We start from the raw sequence: 14,955 nt of genomic DNA, 5'->3' as shown, positions 1-14,955 counted from the left end.
AAAGCAATAGCTTTGATACTTTAGGAATAAAATGGACCTAAACACAAAACTTAACCAAAATTTTCAATTTTCTAAGTATAAAAAGGGCACATAATTCTGTCAAAATGCACGCCAGAGTTATCTAACTTTGCCTGCCCAGTCCCCTCATGATAGTAAGTAAGCATACCAAGTTTGAATGCAATAGCATTGATACTTTCTGAAAAAAGTGGACCTGAACGAAAAACTTAACCAAAATTTTCAATTTTCTAGGTATAAAAAGGGCACATAATTCAGTCAAAATGCACGCCAGAGTTATCTAACTTTGCCTGCCCAGTCCCCTCATGAGAGTAAGTAAGTGTACCAAGTTTGTATGCAATAGCATTGATACTTTCTGAGAAAAGTGGACCTAAACGCAAAACTTAACCGGACGCCGACGCCGACGCATACGCCAAGGTGATGACAATAGCTCATAATTTTTTTTCAAAAAATGGATGAGCTAAAAACAGTTGGCATGGAAATTATAAGTATTCTGGTTATAACTAAATGATACCAATCTTTTACTATCATTTATTGTTATCAAGTTTGCCTCTATCTTTTTGCTCTGGCTCTATTTATTGAATCATATAACCACAACATTATCTAATGAGTATCTTCAATGCTATGGTGAAACATTATCAAGATACGAGTTCCGCTTTTGGAGACATATGCACCCCGAACAGGGCTTTAAACTAGTGACCCCTATTTCAATAGGAGTCATCTACTGTCCAAGGCTAATGCGATGCGCATGTGAAGCATGATCTGCCAAGCGGTCAATTTGTTGAGGAGTTATAGATCGGAAATAATTGTCAAACTTATTGTCTAAGGACAGAAAGACAGACAGACATTTACGAAAACTTTTTTATATAACCCCCTCTTCTTCTAAGAGGGGCATAAAAAACATTAAACAAAAATCTCAGAACAAAATTAGCATACATATAGTAAAGAGGACTCTCAATTTACAACAATGTACATGTATTAACATAAAAATGAGAGAAAAATATATTTTTACATTTTGCAGAAGCAAAAAAGTGAAACTTTTGTGACTTAACAAAAAATTTATTTAATTTATTACAACGTCTGCAGCAGTTGCAACTCTGGTTATGAAACAATTACGCAAGCAGTCAAGTACTGAAATTCTGAAATTTCTTTAAAAAGATGTGTTAAAGGGAAATAGTTTTAACATTATTGTACCGGTGTTTTGGGACATGTGTACTAAAACAATACAGCAAATATTGTATAGTGTTTCTGCTTGAAGAAAACATTCTGTGAATATTCATAGTGCACAGGCAAACATTTTGAGGTTTCATTTTTAACATCCGTATATTGATGCTTTGTTACCTTGGTAACTATTTTGGCCCCTTATATTGATAGGTGACCACGGTAAACCCCTAATCACCACCTTCATGATTGGTTGTCGAGCCAAAAGAAACAATTAAGGGCTCCCGCTGTGTCAAAATTTTCTGTAGCCAAATTTACCTTGTTATGTCTGAATTCTTATTATTTTGAATATTTGAATGGTATTTATGAAGAAAACCTTGAAGTGAAATTGAAAATGTCTTATTTCTTATTTGTAGCTATCGGCTAATTTGGCAGCCCAAGCCCTGCAATTTTTCCTGATTTTGACCATAACTTCCAAACATATAAAGGTTAAAAAATGTAATATCTTACTGCAAGAAATGGACCTTCTAAACATTTATTTCCACTTTTTAAAGCTACAATTTAAAAATAATAAATTCACAAAATGTAATGTCAATCACATTAAACGAGTCAACAGTAAGAGACAAACGATCAAGCTCAACTATTTTGTACTTAAAGTTAAAACATGAAACCTGTCCTTGTATTGAGTGACTTGTGCAAAGATCCATAAAGCAGTCGTCACACATTCCTGAATTTGGTTCCCAATAACATACTGATTTGCAATCAGATCCTATTATACATATTTAGCATTGCCACCAAAATGGGGATGGACTTAAACTGTAAATTGCAGTAGCATTTGGTGGACCATTTAACTGCACATTTCTTGGTTCAAAGCTAAAAAAAGGGACAAAATTGTCACAAAACCAGGTTTTCAATTTGAAAAAAAAAAAGTCTGATAAAGGGAGACAACTCAAAGTGAACTGATTGTTCATAGTTACCCCCTTGTTTTTTTTAAATAAATTTATTTTTAGTCGTGGCAACCTTTACCTTGGAGATATTGACATAATTCTTTCGTCGGACACACCGTCCAATGATGGTGAAAAAATGTGCCAATGAATGACATAGTTATGGCCTGGACAAGCTCATTTATGGCCATTTTTGACCTTTGAACTCAAAGTGTGACCTTGACCTTGGATGTATCTACCTAATTCTTTCCCGCGACACACCGTCTAATGATGGTGAATAAATGTGCCAAATGATTTTAAAATCTCACATTGAACAAGAAAGTTATGGCCGGGACAAGCTTGTTCCGTCCGCCAGCCAGCTCGGGCTGCCCACCCGCCAACATTCGCCAATCTTATAACCAGTTTTTACCTTCGGAAAACCTGGTTAAAAATTGGCCATTCTGAGCTAACAGTCTATTGACCCATTACCACTTAGATAGGTGTTTTTATGCATTTATAGTCCCTTAGAAAGTTAAATTTAAGACCTATCTTACTAGATTCACGTTTTTAAGGCTTCATTTCCAAATTTTAAAATAGTGGCATAATGGTCAGTAATGAAATTGCTTGATATATACCACAATTGAGAAATTATAAACATTTGTGATTTGACATTAGCTCATTATTTATACAATTCAGTCAATTATTTACCTTACAACACATGTATTTGCACTTACTGTTAAAAAACACACTAAAGCTTTAGTTATAGATGGGGGGAGGGGGGAGGCATTAATTAGAGCAGAGGCATTTACTAGAGAACAAATGGTATTTGATTTTCTTGGTGATGTTGGATCAAGGACAGTTGTTACACAATCAGGAATGTGTGACTGATGCTTTAATAGAGAGATCTAAAAAGAATCTTACCAAGTCGAACAGACGAAGCTGCCATTACAAGAAAACTACATAAGCAACAGTCTGCCATAACCAACATTGTAACGTACAACAAAGTAACAATATAGTTAACAACAAAAACAAACATACCGGTACTTAATGATACAAAGTTGTCTCTTAATTGATTTTCAAAATTAAAATTGATGACTACTCTGTTGTAGCTAACACAACACATTAGATTATTTTGTCTGTGTCATTTTTTTATAGTTTATACATTTACCCTTGAGTAAAATATTATTTACTTATTAAATGAAATTAAAGCGAATTAAACATTATAGATTACTTTTAGTGTCTAATACATGTATCTATTACAAGGCAAAGCAGCATATGTAAAAGTTAGTAAGAGACAGCCTTTAAACCATAAAAGCTGAGTGTTGTATAATTATCATTTATAAGATTGTATTTATATATTGAACAACTAAAGACAAAAACATAAGGGTAACATCCACAAATAGTTTTCCAGTCTAAATACACCCTGCCAAGTCATATAAATCTTGCTTCATTAGTTTGTGAATAACTTTTGTTAGAACACATTTCCCAATATATCTATTTTCCCCCTAAATTTCTAATTTTCATTCGTAAGTATGCAAATAGAGGCCTGTTTTTTCTCGACTGTATTATGAATTCAGCTCGTATTTCATAAATTCCAATACAGAACATGCAATGTGTCAGGACACATAAATCCTCCAGTGAAAGCCTTGTTCTATCTAGCAATTATCTTTAATTCTTCCACCACCCAAAACTTGTTTCTATAGACAAAGAAAGAAAACAAAATTGGTAAATTCTGCAACAAAAACATGGGTGGAGCCTAAGATATTGTAAAAGTTTTTTTGTTTTTTTTTAGCAAAATCCAACATGACCAACAAGTAATTACAAAGCATAGTAAAAGCACATGCATTTTTTATATCTTAGGTTATCAAAATGTTAACATTTAGTTGATTCGGCATCTAGTTTGCATTTATTAACATACTATTTTAACGCTATTTAACAACTGCAAAATTCATCATTCAGTGAAATGTTTATGCATAAATGTAAGTCCCCATGTTGTCGTAACATTTTGTAAAACTAGAAGGATTGCTTACATTAGGTAAACAAGAGCACCGCCTTGCGGCTGCAGACCGCTCATCTATTTTCTTTTTAAAGGTGAAGGGACTCTCATTTTCAATCACAAAGGAGGGAGGGGGCGGAGTGAAGAGGGGTGTATAGTGTGGGGGTGTGGAATGTATTACATTATCTTCCAAAAACGCGAAAAAAAAAAAAAATTCGGGGGGGGGGGGGGGGGGGGGGGGGTAAAGTGTGAGGGTGTGGTGGTAATTTGTGAGATGATCTTAAAAAAAAAAAAAAAAAAAAAAAAAAAATAGGGGGGGGGGATTCGGGTGGGGGAGGGGGGTGGGGATTCTTGGATGCGATGGTTGGACGGTATTTCAAACATAAAATAATAAAAATAAATATTTGTGTATTTACACCGTTTAAAAAAAAATTTGGGGGGTGGGGTGGGGTGGGGTATAGTGTGAGGGTGTGGTGGTCATTTGTGAGATTATATAAAAAAAAAAAAAATTAGGGGGGGGGGAGGGGGGGGGGGCACAGGGGATGGTTTGGGTGGAGTCTATTGTGGAATGTCAGGTAAGAGTAGTTTTGTCAAAGTATCAATCAAATCTAATCATAAATAAAGAAGTTATGGCAATTTTAGCAAAATTTAATAATTTGACCTTGAGAGTCAAGGTCATTCAAAGGTCAAGGTAACATTCAACTTGCCAGGTACAGTAACCTCATGACAGCATGAAAGTATTTGAAGTTTGAAAGCAATAGCCTTGATACTTAAGAAGTAAAGTGGATCGAAACACAAAATTTAACCATATATTCAAAGTTATTAAGTTAAGTAAGGGCCATAATTCCGTAAATATGACAACCAGAGTTATGCAACTTGTCCTTTTACTGTACCCTAATGATAGTTTGCGAATGTTCCAAGTATGAAAGCAATATCTATGATACTTTAGGGGTAAAGTTGACCAAAACACAAAACTTAACCAAATTTTCAATTTTCTAAGTATAAAAAGGGCTCCTAATTCTGTCAAAATGCACGCCAGAGTTATCTAACTTTGCCTGCCCAGTCCCCTCATGATAGTTAGTAAGTGTACCAAGTTTGAATGCCATAGCATTGATACTTTCTGAGAAAAGTGGACCTAAACGCAAAACTTAACCAAATTTTTCAATTTTCTAAGTATAAAAAGGGCACATAATTCTGTCAAAATGCACGCCAGAGTTATCTAACTTTGCCTGCCCAGTCCCCTCATGATAGTTAGTAAGTGTACCAAGTTTGAATGCAATAGTATTAATACTTTCTGAGAAAAGTGGACCTTAACGCAAAACTTAACCGGACGCCGACGCCAACGCCAAGGTGATGACAATAGCTCATAATTTTTTTTCAAAAAATAGATGAGCTAAAAATACATCCTTCGTTATATAACCACAGATGATCGAGTGGTCTAAATGGTAGACTTTTACTTCCGGACTCCAGGGGTCAGTGGTTCGAGTCCTGTTGAGTGTTACTTTTTTTTCCATTTTTTAAATTTTATTCTTGATTTTTTACTAGAGCTTTTTAGATCCAATGTTTACATTTATCAATATAAAGCATTCAATGATAAACTTCAATAAATACCAAAATCTGTGAAAAGGCCCCTTTAACATGAACTATTGTTTAGAAATATATGTGGACTTCAATACAAAATGTACAAATAGGGTAGGTGGGTGTTAATATAGGAGTTAACATGTTTACATAGGAGTCAGCAGCCCATTATAAGGGATGTTTGTATACTTTGGTTTCAAACATTAATGACAGGGAGAAACAAGACGACATACATCCTAAAGCCCTTGATTACCTGAGATCCAATCTTTAAGAAATCCCAAAAGATTCATATTAATTACTTTAATATACAATTGATTGATTATTCATGTACTTAAATAAACTCATTCAATAACAACTTATACTTTATCACGCTCTTTTAATAATTTTGGAATTTCTTGTGAAGTAATTCTTTGCTAATGAAAAAAAAAATCCCCCCCCCCTCATTTCTTACAAAAAACAACGCCTATCCATTGTGACTCACCTGACCCATCTTCAAATGGCCTTCAAAAATTCCTGACTTGTACAGCAATCCGACCATGTACCATTTATATTGATGACATATTAACTTTACAACACCCAAACCATCTTCAACAAGTTTTCTCTCTGTGTTGACTCATTGTACAACACCATACCAATCTCCAAGAATAAAAAAAAGCCAACTCAATATGCAATACCTCTCAAAATTATTGTTTAAATTGCTTACTCATTGACAACAGCTACAATATCTGCTTAAAATTACTGACTCATTGAAGTGTATCCCACCCATCTCAAAACAGATATTTTCACAAATTGTTGACTAATTGTGCTAATTATCCCATCCACCTCCTCCTAAAAAAATGCAGTCGGTTCCCTATTGACGACTCATTGTAAACATCCCACCCTCCTCCAAAAAGATATTTCCTTAAATTGCTGACTAATTGTGCTATACCCCACCCACCTCCTCCCTTGAGAGAGACGTCGGTTCCCACACTGCGTCCAGCTCCTGAAGCAGGGTCAACAGCACCTGATAGTCTAGCGGATACTCTAGGTGCTTGCGACTGTAAGCCATCCAACGACTGTAAAAGATAAAGATCACCTCATTTTATCCAGAGGTGGTGAATTATACAGCAAACTCCATTTGTAATCATTATTGGCTATTTTTACTGGGTTGGAATATCATTATAATGTAAGCATTTCAAGCGAAATTGTATTAAGAGTCGGCTGAAACCAAAGAGCCTGCCTTTATTAATGTGACATTAAGCTAACATTTAACAATCAGTGAGATAATTACTAGAGAGTTTTTTAATAAATGGAATATCAAAGTGTAATGCTTAGTGAAATAGCCTTAAAGGCCAATACGAAAACTGAACAAAACCTTCCAAGGATAAAGATTATTTAAACCATAAGGAGTATGTAATTGTAATCAAATAAATATCAATAAAAAGCATATAAATTGAACAGTTTTTACTCAACAAGGGTTTATAGAAAAAAAACATGACACGACGCAGACAACAATATGCAAAAATTGTCTTGGAATAGAACAGTTTTTATTCATTTGGTGCTTGTAAATTTAATATAAAAGACACTATAAATTAAACTGTAAAGTTGATTCCAGAAACTTCAGACTTTTTTCCAAATCCAATTTTGTCCTCATTAAGGAAGCATTCAACTGCTTAGAAATGCAACTTGGCCATAGGTTTTGTGCATTTCCCATATGCCTTTGGTTGTATTATCAAAACATCTCAAGTCCCTATTTTAAAACTGTAGTTTAAAATTATTTTTCACATATTGTTCCATATGTCTATAAAATTAAACTATTTTTGTTATAATTGATACAAAACATTAAACTCATTTTGTATAATTGATGCAAAATGTACATTATTTACTATTTTATACTAAACCATATCCCAAGTAAAACAGTGAATATTTAGTTCAGAAATACTAGAAATGTTACAAACATAAAAACTAAGATGGACTTAAGATCATTCTTGATCACAGCTCATTGATGATTTTAAGTCATCACTGTTGGAACTTTCAGAGTGTTCACAAGCAGAATACTAAAACCTCTCCCAGTAGTGAAGAATAGCCCCTCTCCCGTCTAGACAACACATGAAGTAATAAGTGGCAAGTTGCAACATAACAAATTTGAATTATTTTCATGGCCAATATTGACACCAGGGGCATTTTTTTAATTGCATAATATTTCTGTATTAAAACAATTTTATTGGTTCTCTTCATATGTTGAATATTAGAACCTCTCCCAGTAGTGAAGAATACTCCCACTTCCCTCTAGACAGCACATGTAGTAATACATGGAATTCAGTTGCAACATAATTAAATTGGATCCACTGGATGGCCACTGTTGACGCCAAGGCCATTTTTTCATTGCTTAATATTTCTGTATTAAAACACTTCTATTTCTTTATTTGTTCTATTAGATGCAGAGTAGGACTAGTTTTAAATGAGATAGCTGTTTAATGCACAAGTAACGTACCAGACGGCCTGCTGTGTAGGGGTGACATCCCCTTGAATGGCGTGCTGGTGGATGATGGTCTGAGCCGCCTGTGGGAGCTCCCCATTCCAGCGATACGAACCCTCCTTGACACGCAATAATGAATAAAAAAACTCGTACAAACACTTGACTATTATTATTGGCAGTAGTAGTAATAGTAGTAGTGGCATCAGTAGTTGAAGTGATGGCCGTTGTGGTATTAATATTATTTCTTAGAAATGAAACATGTTTCAGCCATAACCTTTATCAGTACAAACAAGACTATTGCCAAGCAATATAAGTCCACTACCGGCTCCACCATTGTCAGAAATTCCACCATTTTCAACATTTTTTAAATATATTTGTTGCCATAGCAACACGAATTTTTGACGTAGGAACAAAATTAAATGACGTGCATAATGTCCATATTGCCATCTATCCATGTTTCTAGTTTAATGAAAAAAATAATAAGAACTTTAAAGGTTATTGCAGGGTCCAGAAAACCACCATTTTCAGCAGTATTTCTAGTCTATTTGTTGCCATAGAAACCAGAATTCTTGACATAGCAACGAAATGAAATGACGTGCATAATGTCCATATTGCCATCTATCCATGTTTCAAGTTTCATGAAAAAATATTAAGAACTTTAAAAGTTATCGCAGGATCCAGAAAAGTGTGAGACTGCCTGACTGACAGATGGAGCGAAAACTATAAGTACCCTCTGGTAAAAACCGGTAGGGGACTAAAAACATGTCTACACATTAACACAGAAAGTGACGTTAATGTCATACAGTCAGGTTACGTAATTTTTGTTTGACAAAGAACTTGGGAACCAAAATTCATAAACAACAAGGCTATTGTCAAGCACTATGGTTCCCCTACCGGCTACACCATTGTCAGAAATTCCACCATTTTCAGATTAAAAAAAATAATTTTTGGTTGCCATAGCAATCACAATTTTTGACGTAGGAAAAAAATGAAATGACGTGCTTAATGTCCATATTGCCATCTATCCATGTTACAAGTTTCATGGAACAATATTAAGAACTTTAAAAGTTATCGCAGGATCCAGAAAAGTGTGACAGACAGACAGACAGACAGACAGACAGACAGACAGACAGACAGACAGACAGACAGACAGACAGACAGACAGACAGACAGACAGACAGACAGACAGACAGACAGAGCACAAACCATAAGTCCCCTCCGTTGAAACCGGTAGGGGGACAACTAGCACTATACTATATGAGCCGTATTCTTGAAAAACCATGCTTAATTCATATGAGTCAAGTGTCCCAGATCAGATTAGCCAAGGACAACACTTTTTTTTTCCAATGTAATTCTTTGTTTAAAGAAAGTGTGTTTACTAAAATGTAGTCTTAATCAACAAATATTTCGTACAATATTTTGAAAACATAAACTTAACACGTAAAAAAATCAATGTTCCTTAAAGCAATAGCCAAAGTTTCAATGCAAGATGTGGTCTGGTAACATATAGATTTAATAAGATACAAAATGCTCCGTTTTGTTTTCTGCAGGACAATATATGCAACACATGTTGAAGTACCAAGTAAGTGTTCTTGTGTCATATGAATAGATATTGTTGCAGGAAATTAGAATGGAATAAATTGTGCCACAAAAAATAACAAGATGTGTTTGTGAAACACAATGTCCCCCTATATGACGTTTGACCTTGAAGGATGGCCTTGACCTTGACCCTCCACCACTCAAAATGTGCAGCTCCTTGAGATACACACGCATTTCAAATATAAAATTGCTAGCTTCAATATTGCAGAAGTGACATTTCATAAGCAATTTTGACCCATATATTTGACCTTGAAGGATGACCTTGACCTGGACCTTTCCCCACTCAAAATGTGCAGCTCCATGAGATACACATGCATGCCAAATATCAAGTTGCTATCTTCAATATCGCAAAAGTATTAATAAAATAAGCAATTTGGGCCACATATATTTGACCTCTGACCTTGAAGGATGACCTTGACCTTTCACCACTCAAAATGTGCAGCTCCATGAGATACACATGCATGCCAAATATCAAGTTGCTATCTTCAATATTGCAAAAGTATTCATAAAATAAGCAATTTGGGCCACATATTTTTTACCTCTGACCTTGAAGGATGACCTTGACCTTTCACCACTCAAAATGTGCAGCTCCATGAGATACACATGCATGCCAAATATCAAGTTGCTATCTTCTATTCATAAAATGAGCGATTTTGGCCACATATATTTGACCTCTAACCTTGAAGGATGACCTTGACCGTTCACCACTCAAAATGTGCAGCTTCATGAGATACACATGCATGCCAAATATGAAGTTGCTATCTTCAAAATAGCAAAAGTTATTGCAAAATGTTAAAGTTGGCGCAAACCAATCAACAGACCAACCAACCAACCAACCAACCAACCAACCAACCAACCAACAGACCAACCAACAAACAGACAGGGCAAAAACAATATGTCCCCCACTACTATAGTGGGGGACATAAAAAACAGCATTTTGTATCTCGTTAAATACTACATACAAATGATAGTGTTGAAATTTTGGCTATTGTTAAAAGGAACACTGATTTGTTTATAGGTAAACTTCATTTTACCAAATATTTGGCAAAATATTCGTTGATTTTGTTATGTTACTTTATGTATTCTGGCCAGGTTCCCTTTTGCAACTTAACCATCATACAGTGATAGATATATGTACATTTGTAGGCAATGGCAAACCAGCAATTTGACCAATAGGTAAAAATGCCTGTTAAATTAAATCCAACACATTTCATAATAGAACGTTTATTTAAAATGTCTATTGTAAACAATCATTTTCAGTGTCCGTATATGGATTTGCCTCAGATGTTTAAATCATGCAGCAGTCATTTAAAGCATTATTTACACTGGTTTTTTCTCAGCCCTTACCATACGTCTTCCCTGTGTTTTTATGTAATTCACATACAATGAATCATAATCAAGTGTTTTATTTAAACATTAATGTATCACCTGAGAAATAAACATTCTAACTGCAGGTGCTTCCAGCTAGTTAACCCTTTGCATGCTGGGAAATGTGTGTTCTGCTAAAATGTCGTCTGCTCACTCTGCTGAATTTCTAAAATTAGCATTTTCTTCAATTTTTTTCAAAGAATACTATCCGAATGGCAAACAGTTTGGATCCTGATGAGACGCCACGTTTTGTGGCGTCTCATCTGGATCCAAACTGTTTGCAAAGGCCTTCAAAATTCGGTTCCGGCACTGAAAGGGTTAAGGTCTTTAAAAAAAACATGTCACTATAATATAACCTTAACATGCAAGTAAATGTGTAGGGTAACATCTAAGTGGGTCATAATTTAGTCTGAAATGACAGTGCAACAAGAAATTCTCATACAATTGGATAGGCCTCCAGGGATTGAGTGTTAATATGCACTTGTCTGTGTTCATTATTTTCTGATCATTTCTTTCCTAGAAAGGAATGCAGTGGAGATATTGCAAATATATTATTTCAACATGACAAGTTGGAAGCAGAGAAAACTCAGACATTTGCCATGAACTATTTGAAATGGCTTATTCTTTAAACTATGACTTTAAATGATTGCTGAAATTTGTTTTTACTTTTTTATTTTTCTGTAACTGTAAAAGACATTGATTTCATTCTAAAAATATGAAAGAATGAAACCATCATTTGCAAGAATTTTAAATATATGTGGAAAAATGGACCGACCTTTTAAAGCGTTATGTGGTGAGACGATAAAATTGAAAAGTGAAACGTCTGAATTCACAGCTTGCCTTGCAGTTTTGTGTTCATGAAAATTCATATTCATTTATTTGTAGACACTTGTTTCCAGAAAGAGTAATTTTTTGCACTTTTCCTAGGTCTGCCATTAAGAATACTTTTTTGAAAATTCAAATTCATTACATCATTTATTGCATGTGTTTGCCATGGGGACGTTAGGAATGGGTGCAAATATTTCAAAAAGTATAACATCACTTTTTGTGAATAAAAGCATGGACGTTTTAAAATTGGGAAACAAACTTTGAACAGCAAAAAGGCAGAAGTGTTGACAGTTTGTTTTGACAAGATTTGTGTATGTCCCATTTGGAACGATTTAATTTTTTAAGACAGTATTCAATAAAGAAAACAGTGATCAGGTTACAGGATGTGATTAAAAAATACCTGTGGGTAAGTCTTATTATGCTTTCCCTGTTTGATGTGGAACCCAGCCAATTAGGAGCTCAATCCATTACTAACATGTGAAGATGTTTATTCCAATAAACAACCTTAGCAATTGGACAATTCACTGAAGATTTGCCAGATCAGGCGTTATATCCACAAATCAATGCTTTTTCTGTTTCAATGTTGACAATGTGAAATTTTTTGCCTGCACAAAAATTCCTGCAATTAAATTTGCACATATTCTGTAACTCGCAAATTGAAGTGATTTTACAGAACTTTGCATTTGCCGACAATTTAAAAATTAAGACTGGCAGAGGATTAAAAAAAGTTCACCAACCTTGCATTTGCGCACCTCATGATCTATGAAAATGCACATCAGATCCTCATGCTGGCGTACGTCTGTCCAGTTGTCATCCTCGGCGATGCCACGATCCTCCCTGGTCCCCAAGGCCAGCCTCAGTTTGATCTCGCCGTCCACGCTGGACTTGGCCGAGCGGCCCTCCAACTTATACCATTTCTCATGGCCAGACGATGGGATGTCCTGAAAGTGGGCCAAAATATGTGTTCAAAATGGTCCTGTAAAGGGGTGTTGCCTTGAAAATGGGCAGAACCTTTGAGTCAACATTCCTGTTTTATGGCCGAATACGAATGTTCACCTCTAAATGTGACCTTGACCTTTGAGGAAGGGATATGAGTGGTACAAGTTACAGTCCGGACTAGCTGTTTTGATTGTTTTCATGATAGTCAAGTTTGACCGAAATGACCTCTAAGAGTGACCTTGACCTTTGAGGTAGCCAGAGAGTTGTTTCATGCCATACATATTTTGTCCATGGTTTTTATTTGTGGTTAGTAATTTTAAAATCATGATGAATGATTGACAAAGTCACAGTCTTGACAAGCCGTTTTATGGGCAAATTTAACCTTTTGATTTACATGTGGTTCAACTTCAATGCTTCTGAGGCAGGAAGACAAATTTTACCCACAACATTCCTCCTCTTAAGATGGTGGTAATTTCTGTCCAGTTTAAAAAAAAAAATTGCATGAAGTTTGGCAAAGTCTAAGGCCAGACAGGCTGTTTTATGACCTCTAAGTGTGACCTTGACATTTGAGGTAGGAGAGGGTACCAGATACATCACCTCATAATGGTTAACATACTTTGCACCATTGGAGCAAAACGGTACCATGTGCCTTCTAGTTTCAATGTCACGTGGTACCTTTTTGCACCAAGAAGGCAAATTATAAGATGAGTAATACAATTTTTTTTGGACAATCACTTACAAAGAATCAGTATGTAGAAGCTTGGACCAACACACACACACCCTAAGATATTGTTACTGCTATCTTCAACTGTCAGCAAGCAGTCTCTGAAAAAAACTTCGCGTTTCCATACATCGTAAGGCAGAGAAAATCTTGATTAGTTTTTACAAGAAGCCTCTTTCATTTTTATCAATTTGCTGTTTTGCGTTTTCTAAAGGGTTTAAGTTTCATGTAATCTGAATTTATGTGACAACTGCACTTTTCTGGATAAATCTCAAGTTCAATTTGCATAGCAGCTACATTGTGAGATCTAATATATAAAGGGATGCTTCACTTTTATACTGTATAATATTGATTGGAATGAAACATTTTTTTCAGATTCACAAGTAAGGATGAATCAAATTGCTTATAACCCTGAAATATTGAAAGGTAGGGAAACACTAGATGTCTGTTTAGATAAATCTTCAATTCAATATGAATTGCACAATTGGTGGCACATAGTTGTCTTTGATTTCAGGCGAAAACATGTTGGATTGCATATCAGTGGGAACGAAGCATTAATAGAATATAAACTAGCTGGTATGATGACCAATAAAAGCTTACACTTTAATCAGAATATATTATTGATTGAATCCTAAATTGATTAAAAAGCGGATCAAGAGAATAATATAATTTGGTTGCAGTGATTGCAAGTGGTGTGTAGCCAAAATTTAAAGTCCCTTCCTCTAATCCTTATATCTGCAAGTTTTAAGACCAACCGACTATTAAATGAAGAAGCATGTGTGTTTGTTTGGTCATATAATGGTGGTCAGTTAACCAACTCACATTGTTCATGCTTATTGCAAGGTTTACCAGTAAGAATTGCACATACTTATGCCAGTAACTCACAACTTCCCCACTTACAGGCCTTTTCCTGGCGTATCTACGGGTCCATTTCACGGACCCATTCCTGAACTGAATTTGTAAAAAAAATCCCACTTTTACCCCAAAAAATAAATTGAAACAAGAGCACCGCCTTGCGGGTGCAGACCGCTCATCTATTTTCTTTTTAAAGGTGAAGGGACTCTCATTTTCAATCACAAAGGAGGGAGGGGTGGAGTGAAGAGGGGTGTATTGTGTGGGGGTGTGGACATTTATTACATTATCTTCCAAAAATGCGAAAAAAAGGAAAAACAAAATGGGGGGGGGGGGGGGGGGGGATTCTTGGGTGCGATGGTTGGACGGTATTTCAAACATAAAATAATAAAAATAAATATTTGTGTTTTGTAACCGTTTAAAAAAAAAATGGGGGGGGGGGGTGAGGTGGGGGGTATAGTGGTGAGGGTGTGGTGGTAATTTGTGAGATGATCTTAAAAAAAAAAAAAAAAAAAAA

General features: G+C 35.3%; 1 protein-coding gene across 4 annotated transcripts in view; it reads right to left on the bottom strand.

Annotated features, from left to right (window-relative positions):
- Window positions 1-14,955, bottom strand: part of LOC127868113 (BAI1-associated protein 3-like) — a 163,011-nt gene that overhangs the window by 37,887 nt on the left and 110,169 nt on the right. For all 4 annotated transcript variants that reach the window (XM_052409723.1, XM_052409724.1, XM_052409726.1 and 1 more), the window contains 3 exons: window positions 12,664-12,867; window positions 8,147-8,250; window positions 6,611-6,728 (listed from right to left, as the gene is read on the bottom strand). In XM_052409723.1, the coding sequence (XP_052265683.1) occupies window positions 6,611-6,728; window positions 8,147-8,250; window positions 12,664-12,867 (426 nt within the window). The remainder of the gene's footprint in view (window positions 1-6,610; window positions 6,729-8,146; window positions 8,251-12,663; window positions 12,868-14,955) is intronic.

This window comes from Dreissena polymorpha, chromosome 2 (genome assembly GCF_020536995.1).
Source record: "Dreissena polymorpha isolate Duluth1 chromosome 2, UMN_Dpol_1.0, whole genome shotgun sequence".
Classification (NCBI taxonomy): Eukaryota; Metazoa; Mollusca; class Bivalvia; order Myida; family Dreissenidae; genus Dreissena; species Dreissena polymorpha.
Note: the sequence above shows the minus strand (reverse complement) of the source record. Positions and strands in the feature narration are given on the sequence as shown.